At 50.4% G+C, this 11,743-nt stretch overlaps 1 protein-coding gene across 1 annotated transcript in view; it reads right to left on the bottom strand.

Moving 5' to 3' along the window:
• The window catches only part of LOC122564978 (laminin subunit gamma-3-like), a 19,172-nt gene extending 7,890 nt beyond the window's left edge, over nt 1-11,282 (bottom strand). Inside the window, exons 1-6 of the mRNA XM_043720555.1 lie at nt 11,140-11,282; nt 9,395-9,542; nt 6,899-7,045; nt 6,476-6,578; nt 4,034-4,230; nt 2,425-2,583 (exon numbers count right to left, since the gene is read on the bottom strand). Of these exons, the coding sequence (XP_043576490.1) occupies nt 2,425-2,583; nt 4,034-4,230; nt 6,476-6,578; nt 6,899-7,045; nt 9,395-9,542; nt 11,140-11,258 (873 nt within the window). The 5' untranslated portion in view covers nt 11,259-11,282. The remainder of the gene's footprint in view (nt 1-2,424; nt 2,584-4,033; nt 4,231-6,475; nt 6,579-6,898; nt 7,046-9,394; nt 9,543-11,139) is intronic.
• Nucleotides 11,283-11,743: the final 461 nt, after the last annotated feature.

Below are 11,743 nucleotides of genomic sequence, written 5' to 3'. Positions count from 1 at the left end.
GCGGCGGTGAAGGAGGCCCAGGGCCTCCAGGTCCTTGGCAGCGGGGGAGGGGGAGTTGCAATGTTGGGCCACGGGGCGGTGTGGTTGATTGGTGCGGGTGTCCCGGAGATGTTCCCTAAAGCTCTCTGCTAGGAGGCGTCCAGTCTCCCCAATGTAGAGGAGACCGCATCGGGAGCAACGGATACAATAGATGATATTAGTGGATGTGCAGGTAAAACTTTGATGGATGTGGAAAGCTCCTTTGGGGCCTTGGATAGAGGTGAGGGAGGAGGTGTGGGCGCAGGTTTTACAGTTCCTGCGGTGGCAGGGGAAAGTGCCAGGATGGGAGGGTGGGTCGTAGGGGGGCGTGGAGAATATGCAAACTCCACACAGACAGTCGCCTGAGGCCATACCCAGGATCAACCTAGTAATCCTTCTCCAGTCTGCGTCCAATGGCAGTACATCTTTCCTTAGGTAGGGGATCCAAACCTTTTCACACTTCCCATAGGATTTGCCGACTCTGATGCCATCCATTCCTGGTCGGGTTGGCATGTGACCTTCCAACCTCCAACCAGCCCGCCTCCACTCACCCACCATTGGTCACCTGACATATCAATCATTGTGATGTTCCATCATCCCACAACCAATCAGAGAGCAAAGAGAGCTATTCACGCTTTCATTGGGCGATTCGCCATAGTCAGTGATAGTCATAGTCATCCCTAATGAGCTATATTTTTATAACAAACGCTAGGAGTGTCAGAAGAAACCTAACCTGTTTTAAAACACTCTTATGGTTTTGTCTTGCATGCAACCTTTCAGAGATTTATGATGATGCCAGGTCGACCCGGCAATGTGGTAACCCATGGCAACCATGGTGAAAGCCAGGCCTGGATCATTCACAGAAGGTCAGTGGGAGTTGGAGATAGTGAGGACGGCAGATGCTGGAGAGTCAGAGTCGATAAAGTGTGGAGCTGGGAAAGCACAGCAGGAGCAGGAGAATCAGCCCATTGGGTCAGGACCCTTCATTGAGAATGGGGAGGGGGGAAGGAGCCCAGAAATAAGCAGCGCTTCGAACGCTAGTGTCTCCAAATAAACCTGTTGGACTATAACCTGGTGTTGTGTGTTTTTTAACCTTGTCCACCCCAATCCAACACCAGCGTCTCCCAATCAGAAATAAATGGGGGAGGGAGGCTGGGGGAAAGGTAGGTGGGATGGTGATAAGGGGATGTGGGTAGTGGTCCATTGATGTAGTGGAAGAAAAGGTTGTGGCCAGACGAGCCACCCTAAATAATGAGGACAATAATAAACTTACCCTGGAATTATAATAGATGGATAATGATTAAAGCACTCAGGCCTGACCAAAGTGACTGTGTTAATCCCCATGCTGCAGAATCCAAACTCCAGCTACGCACAAATCTGACAGCTGCAGATCCTGCTATACATACCTGGGAGTTAGACTGGAATGGGACAATGGAATATCGCCATCAGGACAATCAGGAGCAGCAAGTCATTCGCTAGACACGGAGGGGCCTAGCACCCTTATTTGGAGGAGGTTACATGCACCCAGCATCTGCTGTAATGGAGACCTAAGGGCCACCCTACTATCAACGTGCCAACACCTGGTTGGGTCTGATCGCTCAGGGTAACGGAACCTGATCAATCCATTGGCAGATCCTCAAGACCCTTCCAAAAGGGCGTGAAGACCCGGAAGGATAAGAAGTGCCAGAAAACCCCACTCAGGGCGGTAACTCCAGAATAACTACTGGCCGAGAAGACACCTCCAAGACCATCGGGAGAAGGCAGCATCAGCATGCAGAGCCTGGCCACGTTCCAGTGTCGGGGCTGGGGAGGGGGATACAATCAAAGTATAAGGTAGAGGAGGAGGAGAACATGAGGACTGCAGATCTGGGACTCAGAGTCAGGAGTGTGGTGCTGGAAAAGCACAGCAGGTCAAGCAGTTAGTTTATAGTATATCGGTCTTATTGTTCTAATATTAATTGTGTTCAATAAATGAATATTATTGTTTCAAACAGTCGACTCACGGTTCTTTTGCTGAATATAGGAATTTAAACACGCAGTGTGGCAGGTACACCAGGGGGAGGGATGGTGCCGGAGGAGCTGTGGAAGAGAGACTGTTCCATGTATCGTCTGAAGAGACAGGCAGAGCTCGGACCCACATGCGTGCCCATAGCCACCCACTTGGTTTGTAGGAAGGGGGGTATCACCATCTCACCTACCTTACCCTCAGCCTTACTGCACGCGCCCCCCCCCCCACTCTATTTCTGAGCTCCCAGCCCCCTCCCCACTCCCTTACCTGAAATATTGGCTCTCCTGCCCCTTCGATGCTGCCTGACCTGCTGTGTTTTTCCAGCGCCACATTTGTATCGGACGCAGGTTAATGAGAGTGCCACCCGCTGAGGAGGGAGGTTTTTATTTGAGCTTTACCTTGGCTGCTGTTGTGCCATCCTCCTGAAGTTTCACCTTGAAGGCTGCGGCCTGCTCCTCCTGGGTGGCCAGCTGACCCTGCATGATGTCCAGCCGAGTGCGGAGTGAGCCAGACTGCGCGGCCTGGTCCTGGGCTTGTCTCCTGAGCTTGTGGGCCTCCTGGAAGGCAGAAAGACGCTACAGTCAGTCTCGTTGTTCCTTTCACTCTCTCAGGGGGTCAAAGCAAAGTCTGGGGCCTAGCCCTGAGCAGAGCTTTCCAGAGAGCGGCTAAGAATCTATCAGTCTGGGGCTGTTTCCCCAGAAGCATCGGAGGCTGAGGGGTGACCTTATAGAGGTTTACAAAATTATGAGGGGCATGGATAGAATAAATAGACAAAGTCTTTTCCCTGGGGTCGGGAGAGTCCAGAACGAGAGGGCATAGGTTTAGGGTGAGAGGGGAAAAATTTAAAAGGGACCTAAGGGGCAACTTTTCCACACAGAGGGTGGTACGTGTATGGAATGAGCTGCCAGAGGATGTGGTGGAGGCTGGTACAATTACAACATTTAAACAGCATCTGGATGGATATATGAATAAGAAGAGTTTGGAGGGATATGGACCCGGTGCTGGCAAATGGGACTTGATTAGGTTTGGATATCTGGTCAGCATGGATGGGTTGGACCGAAGGGTCTGTTTCCATGCTGTACAGCTTTATGATTCTAATCACATTGCCGTGGGTCTGGAGTCACGTGTAAGCCAGAGTTTAATGAGATTGCCTCTCATGCTTCAAAGCTCCAGAGAACACAAGCCCAGTCTCTTGTATCTCTCCTTCTGGTACAGTCCCTCCCGACTAGAGTCAGTCTCTGCCCCTCACTGCATTCCCTCTTGGGCAAGGGGATTGGACCTGTACTCCAAGGTGCACTCTCACAGTGTCCAATACAACTGCAGCAAGGTCTCATTCTTTCACAAGAGCCCCTACAAACTTGGAAATATTACAACTGGCCCCACATTCAAATTGTTGGGGATCAGCTGTGGCCCAAGTATTGATCTTTGTGGTACCCCACCGGTCACAGCCTGCCAACCTGAGAAAGGCCCCATTACTCCCACTCTCTGCTTTCTACCGGTTTCATAAGTAGTAGGCCATTCAGCCCTCAAGCCTGTCCCACCATTTAATGAGCTCACAACTGATCTGTGGCCCACCTCCATAGACAGAGGAACCTCAATTATCCAAAGGGTACAGGAGGGGAGTATTTTGTTTGGTTAATTGAATGCCGAAGAATCGATGCATGGCTAACTATGTTATCCGGCATCGGGATCTTGCAATCGTGTTGGGATCATCCAAAATTCGGTTAGTTGAATGCTGGATAACCGAGGTTCCTCTGTACCTGCTTTTGGAGCATAATCCCTTTGCTTAACAAAAGTCTGGAGAATGTACAAACTCAACACAGACAGTTGCCCGAGGCCCCTGGCGCCGTGAGGCAGCTGTGCTAACCACTGAGCCACTGTGCTCCCCAGCCCTCTGCCTTGCTGCTTCAGCACAGGCCCTATAAGCTATTGGATACAGAGAGGGGCTTGACTTGGAATGGGTTGAATCTATGGGGTTGGAGGGTGGTAATGGCATTGCCCTTTGACCTTTGCGATGCCTTGGTTGACCTGCCCAGCCCGGCTAGCGGTGGTATTACTGATGGTAGAACTGGAGCCAGCAACTCGCAATATTCGCCGGGCGAGTGCCGTCTTCCTCTTGGTCTCTGGCATCACCTTCCCCTTGATCACACCCATCTTCCGCAAACTCCCTTTACCTCGGAGTTTGCCAGCTGGTCTCTTATTGTCTGAAACAATAACAAACAAAACAAAGGTTAATTTCCCACCCACCCCCTCCACAGGGGAGGCCATAATGAGGGGTTGTACCTTGAAACTGCCCAGATAAAATTCACATTTATAGAGACAGTAAAACTGCAGATGCTGGAATCCAAGACAGGCAGGCCGGAGGCTGGAGGAACACAGCCAGCCAGGGCAGCGTCAGGAGGTAAAGTCAATGTTTCAGGTGTAGCCCTTCTTCAGGGCTGGGGGGTGGGTGTGGGGGGAGATGCAGATAAAAGGGGTGCCGGCGGGGGGAGGTGAGAGTGGTGAAGTGGGGATAGGTGAGGACAGGCAGAGGGTATGACCTGGTTGCGAGTTTGTTCCATGGTGTGGTCTAAGAACTGGAGGGCGGAGGAGGTGCCGTGACAGGTGAGATAGGGACTCACTGAGCGCACGTCTGAGGGAGGCTGAGAACCTCTCCAAAGTGGGCATCCTCTGAAGAGATTTCGCAGTGGAACAAACATGATTCAGGACCAAAAACACTGCAGAGGCTGGAATCCAAGGTAGACGGACAGGAGGCAGGAATCCAATTCAAGGCGGACTCTCTGGGAGTGTTGTCATGGAGCCATTTCTTGACTCGGAGGGCTGTGGTAAGGGCCACTTTCCAACATGGTTTAACCTGAACCAAATAATGCCACACACCCCCCAGCCTCACCTCCCCGACGGCCGACAGCTCTGGTGGGTTTTTCCAGATGGTACTGACCCCACAGAGACCGCACAAACCCCCCACCCCCCCAGTGTCAATCCATGTCTGTTCCTCATGATGCCATCACACCACTGCCCATCTCCACCCCATGCCCCATACCCGTTCACCATTAGCCACAGGAAAGCATGGAGCAAGGTGAGGGGGGGGGGGGCATTCAGCCCCTTGAGCCTGCTCCACCATTTAACACGATCACAGCTGATCTCACCTTGACCAGAACTCCACCCTCCTGCCCTCTCTCCCGTTACTAATTAAACCCGTTACTAATTAAAAATCTGTCTATCTCCTCCATAAATCTATTCTATATCCTGGCCTCCGCTGCACTCTGAGGTCACCAATTCCAATGATTCATGACCTTTTGAGAGAAATAATTTCACCTCATCCGTTTTAAATTTGTTGTCCCTTATCCTAAAACTATGACCTCTTGTTGTAGATTTCTCCGGAAGGGGAAGCATCCTCTCTGGGTTTACTTTACCAATCCCCTTTAGTGTCTTATATAACTCAATTAGATCTCCTCTCATTTTTCTAAGCTCCAGACAGTATTGACCTGAACTGCTCAATCTCCCTTCATAAGATAGACGCCGCCTCCCCCCATCTCTGGGTTCAATCTCGTGAACCTCCTGTGAACTGCTTCCAATGCAATTACATCCTTCCCCAAGTCAGGAGATCAGGACTGGACACAATACTCCATGTGCAATCTCACTAATACTTTGTACAGTTGCAACAATGCTTCCTTATTTTTACATTCTGTTCCTTCAGTGATAAATGCCAAAATTTCCATTGACCTGCTGAACCTGCATACCAATTTTCTGCAATTCATGCACAAGGACACCTAGATTCTCTGGACTGAAGCGTTCTGATGTTTCTCTCTATTTCAATAATAAGTTTCCCTTCTATTTCTGTGGCCAAAATGGATAACTTCACACTTGTCCATTAGATTAGATTCCCTACAGTGTGGAAACTGGCCCTTTGGCCCAACAAATCCACACAGACCCTCCAAAGAGTAACCCACTCAGACCCATTTCCCTCTAACTAATGCACCTAGCACTATGGGCAATTTAGCATGGCCAATTCACCTGACCTGCACATCTTTGGACTGTGGGAGGAAACCGGAGCACCCGGAGGAAACCCACGCAGACACGGGGAGAATGTGCAAACTCCACACAGACAGTAACCCAAGGCTAGAATCGAACCCAGGTCTCTGGCGTTGTGAGGCAGCAGTGCTAACCACTGAGCCACTGTGTCACCCACGTTAAACCTCATCTGCCAAATTGTGGCCCATTCACCAAACCTAACCATATCCATTTGGATATTTCCTATTTCATCATTGCAGCTAATTTTCCCACCACTTTTAGTGTCAGCCATCCCAGTATCATCTGTCCCAATGTGAACTCACACACTCTCACCATTGGCTGCCTGGCGCTCAATCCCACAGCACCCTGCCTTCCGATTGGCTAATAAACCGTCTCCCTGCTGTGAATGGGTGCTTTGGAAATGGGATGGGACCATACCTTCCAAGATTTTCAGCAGAGAGATTCCCTCCTCTTTGATCTGTTTGACTTTCTGAATGGATGCCCTCGCAGTGGCCCTGGAAGATTTAACACGACTCAGAAGCTAAAAGGGAGAGAAATATTATTAGATCTTTCGAATCAGGAGCACGGGGAGACAGCTGGGCCCTTGGGATGTGCTTCACTGTTCAATAAGGGCACAGCTAAGCTTCAGCTCCAACTCCCCTTGATAACCTTTGACCCCTCGCTGGTCACAAAACTGTCTAACTCACCCTCCAATGGCTCAGTTCCCACTCCTCGCTGAGGAGGGAATTCCAAACTCTCATGACCCTCAACAAAAAAAATAAGCAAAACCCCTTGAGCCTGCTGAGCTATCGCAGAGCTGTGTCAAGGGGCTGAATGGCCTGATACTAGCCCCGTGCTCACCTCATCGTACAGCTCCTTGGTTCCCATTCCCATCTGGAAGGCCCTGACTCGGGGTCCCAGCTCCAGAAGCAGCTTCTCGATTTCCTGGTCTTTGATCTGAAGAGCACTTTCCAAATTCTCAATTTCTGCCGTGAAATTGTTCCAGCCCTTTGGGAAAATTAAAGGCAAAACGATCAGGGTCATATGAAAAAATTAACTCAACCTTGCAAATAGCCTCGAGGGGACGGGAAACTACAGGGACCAAGCGAAGTCAGAGAGAAGGCAAGAAATAAATACTAGCAAACTGCAGAAGGGAAAACACAAAGGTGTTTAGCCAGTATATACAGAGCAACAGGATAGCTAAGGAAAAGGTGGGGCCTATCAGAGATGAAGAAGGGGACTTGTGTGAAGATGTAGAAGGTATTGGAAGAATTTTAAATTAACTTTTTGTATCCGATTTCACAAAGGAAAGGGTCGATGCGGATATAGTAATCAGAGCAGCAGCGTGAAATATCAGACAGAACAGTCAGAAGAAGGGAGAACGTGTACCGAGAGGGGTAGATAAAGCGAGCGATCTTGGTGTGTGAGTGCACCAGTCCCTAAAGGGAGCAGCACGCTAGGTAAGGTTATAAAGAAGGCAGGTGGACTGCTCTCCTCCATTGGCAGAAGTATAGAACACAGAATGGTCTGGCACAGTGGCTAGCACTGCTGCCTCACAGCGCCAGGGACCTGGGTTCGATTCCAGCCTCAGGCGACTGTGTGGAGTTTGCAAGTTCTCCCTGAGTCTGCGTGGGTTTCCAACAGTTTCCTCCTGTAGTCTAAAGATGTGCAGGTCAGGGAGAATTGGCCACGCTAAATTACCCACAGTGTTCAGGGATGTGTAGGTTAGGTGCATTAGTCAGGGGGTAAGTATGGGGAAGGGTCGGGTACATTTTGGCCCTGCCGTTTTGGCGCTGAGCTGTTTTGGCACCAATTCAGAACACAAAAATAAAAGTCTTGTTTGGTTAAAGAAGAGAGGATGATCAACAACCCGATGTAATTTTCTCAACTAGCAAGAGTTTATAGTTGAGAAAATTACATCGGGTCGTTAGTCATCCTCTCTTCTTTCACCAAACAAGACTTTTATTTTTGTGTTCCGAATTGGTGCCAAAACAGCTGATAGTCCCATTCTGGTAGGGGAGTGTGTCTGGGTGGGTTACTCTTTGGAGGGTCAGTGTAAACTTGTTGGGCCGAAGGGCCTGTTGCCTCAGTGTAGGGATTCAGTGATGAAACTGTACAGGACGCTGGACAGATCACAACAGGACCATTGTGTGCAGGTCTGGTCACCACATTTGCTGCAGTTACATGAGGCATTACACTGGAAATGCATCATCGATTGTCACAAAGTCTCTTCACCCAATGAAGGAGCACTGCTCCAAAGCTTGTGATTTCAAATAAACCTGTTGGATCATAACCTGGTGCTGTGGCAGACTCCATATCTTTAAAGAGCCCTCCCTAGTTATAGGGAAAACATCCTTCCACCATTCGCCTTGTCCAAATCCCTCAGGATCATCTCAGTCTCAATGAGATCACTGCTCATTCTCTGAACTGGCCCTGAGATGGGTCCAACCTGGCAAAAGTGAGGACTGCAGATGCTGGAGAGGAGCAGGAGAATCATGTTTCGCATTCCTGGTGAAGGGCTTTTGCCGGAAATGTCAATTTTCCTGCTCCTCAGATGCTGCCTGACCTGCTGTGCTTTTCCAGCACCCCTCTCTTATCTTGATCATGGACCCAACCAATCCAGGTATTGCTCAGCAGGTAACCCCCTCAACCGTAGCCAGCAGACTAATTACTTCCAATGCCTTTTATTAGATAACTTACAATGTGGAAACAGGCCCTACAGGCCCTTTGGCCCAACAAGTCCACACCGACCCTCCGAAAAGCAACCCACTCAGACTCATTTCCCTACATTTACCCCTTCGGGCAATTTCCCATGGCCAATTCACCTGACCTGCACATCTTTGGACTGTGGGAGGAAACCGGAGCACCCGGAGGAAACCCACGCAGACACGGGGAGAATGTGCAAACTCCACACAGTCAGTCGCCTGAGGCGGGAATTGAACCCGGGTCTCTGGTGCTGTGAGGCAGCAGTGCTAACCACTGTGCCACCGTGCCGCCCTTTCCCAAACAAGGAGACCACAACTGTGCCTCATACTTCATGTGTGACCTCACCAATGCAACTGCAACAAACATCCATTTCCCTCGCCACAACCGTAGAAACTTCTGGAAGCAAAGAAAGCTTCAGCTTAGAGAAAGAGAGCTAGCTATGTCTTGCTGGTTTCCACAGAAAGCTGCAGACACGGGAATAAGTGCTGCCAATATAGAGGACATAAGCGCAATCGGACATGGGCCGTGTCCATCTAACTTGCCCCCACACCCCCACCGAGAGGGGCACTGGCCTTTCACAGGAGACGGGCGACCCATCTCACTCCATTGAGCATTGCCACGGAAGGTCTGTGGGAAAGCCAGTGTACAAACCTCAGGCTGTGACTCGGTGAGGTTTGGAGGCAGAGTGAGGTTTGCCCCTCGGGTTGGTTGGGTAGACACGTACAATCTCTTGGCCTCCTTCAGCGCCTTGTCCGCTTCCTCGGCCAGCTCCTCCATCTGACTCTGCAGGGACTGGAGGCTGGAAAAGAAAAGACACTGACCAGGGAGGGCAAGGTTTCTATCGCCTCACCGCCCCCCCCTCCCCTCCCCTCCCCTCACCCACTGCAGGAAACCCCACCCTGCCTCACAGGCAAAGACGTTTCTGTAAAACGCAACCACTGTTAGAGGAACCAATTTGCACACAGCAAGCACAAATACAAGAATGACCAAGGGATTCTCAGTGTCACTGGCAGGGCCAGTGCTCATTGCCCATCCTGAATTGCCCTTAGGAGCAAGGTAGTTTGGTGTCTTCCTGAACTACTGCAGCCCATGGGATATCAGGTATCCACAATGCCCTTAGGGAGGGAGTTCTAGGATTCTGACCCACTGAAGGAATGGTGATATATTTCCAAGTCAGGATGGCGAGTGGCTTGTGGGGGGAGCTTTGGGGGGGGTGGTGTTCCTATGTACCTGCTGCCCTTGTCCTCCCAGGAAATAGTGGTCACACTTTCTGGAAGGTGCTAATCTGTTTTCGATGTTGGTTCAGGGACAAGAACACACGAGCAGGGGGAGGCCAGTGTGATATTTGTTCTGATACTCAGTGATGTGTGGTATCGGGTAGTTCTCTGCCACCAGTCCCCCTTTCTGTTGGCTGCTCCTGGGCCTTATTGTGCGCTTCATGGTGGAGGCCACTCCCAGGAAGCTTTATTGCATGATAACAAATAGAACTACATTCGGTCAGGTGGAATGAGGAGGACATGATGGAGCTGGTACAGATGTACCCACGCCCTCTGAAAGGTGGAGATGATCAGGTCTCCGCCCACAGACTGAGACTGGCATCGGTGGAAGGTAATATCAACGTTAACCCTTTCAGAAGCATCAGCTTATACACTGGCCACTGAGGCCAGAGCCTTGGGATTTTCACACCACCTGAAATCCAGGTGAGAGTGTCCATTTAACAGCTCGTCAGAAACACAGCTCCCCTGACAGTGCAGTACTCCCTCAGTATCCAGCCTACACTGTGTGCTCCAGTCTCTCGGGTAGGAATGGAGAGAACCAGTTTCTAACTCAAGGCTGAATAGTCAGGGACTCAGAGGGATTTGTATTAATTAAGTGTTCGCACAAGCAGCCCAATGTACGTTTTGAGGCTGCATTCCCTTAGACAAAGTGACGTCACCATTACTTTTAACTCAGTGAGGTAGGTGTGTGTGTGTGTGTGTGTGTGTGTGTTGGGGGGGATGCGGCTGGAGCAGGTTCATCATGTTGACTGTGGGGGTCTAGCCCATTCCATCCCAGATTTGCCAACCAGACATCACCACATCTTTGGCACAATGATGTCAGCCAAGTCTTATTAATGTCCATTCCCAAATCCTGTCACAACTGATCTCCTGAGATCTCTGTGTTCCTCTCACTTCTCCCACTCTGCCCTCTGTTGCAATCCTTGTTTCCATCTTCCACCATTTGGCAGTGGTGCCTTCAGCTCTCCAGGCCCCCAGGCACGGGAATACTCTCCTGAAACCGCCCCTTCTCACTCTCCTCCACTAAGATGCTCTTTAAATGTTGACTGCTTGGTCACCCCTTCCCGGTACCTCCGGGTGACATAGTTGGGAATGACTGAGACTTGAGGCCTCACTCACCTATGCTCGGCCTCCATGATGTCAGTGGCTATGGAGTCGTCCTGGATGATGCCTGTCAGGAGGATGTAGCTTTGGTTCGACATAGCCAAGGCATCTCTCACTATTGACTCAACCTCCATCGCGGTTCTGACCTGGCTGAATGAGAGAGAGAGAGAGAGAGGGGGAGAGAGAGAGAGAGAGAGAGAGAGAGAGAGAGAGAGACAGGGTCATGGTAATAACAGCAAATAGCGGGACACCCAGGGTCAGCCATCAGCAGTAAGTTAAACACAAAGGTCAGTGGTTGTTTTGATCTGTCCACAGGATATGGGTGTCATTGGCTAGGCTGGTATTCACTGCCCATTCTTTAATTGCCCACAGGGCAGCTGTGGGTCAACCACATCACTGTGGGTCTGGAGTCACGTGTAGGCCTGACCAGGTAAGGATGGCAGATTTCCTTCCCTGAAGGACATGAGTGAACACAAACGCTCTCCACGCTCTGAACCCATTTCAAAGCTTGAAAACCGCAGCAGGCCGGAGAGTGGGATTCAGGAAAGGCGTGGCACTGGACACGGTCAACTGCTTCATCTGTAGAAGTTTATAAATTCACAAGAGGCACGGACAGAGT

The sequence above is a fragment of the Chiloscyllium plagiosum genome, chromosome 30 (assembly GCF_004010195.1).
Source record: "Chiloscyllium plagiosum isolate BGI_BamShark_2017 chromosome 30, ASM401019v2, whole genome shotgun sequence".
Taxonomy (NCBI): Eukaryota; Metazoa; Chordata; class Chondrichthyes; order Orectolobiformes; family Hemiscylliidae; genus Chiloscyllium; species Chiloscyllium plagiosum.
Note: the sequence above shows the minus strand (reverse complement) of the source record. Positions and strands in the feature narration are given on the sequence as shown.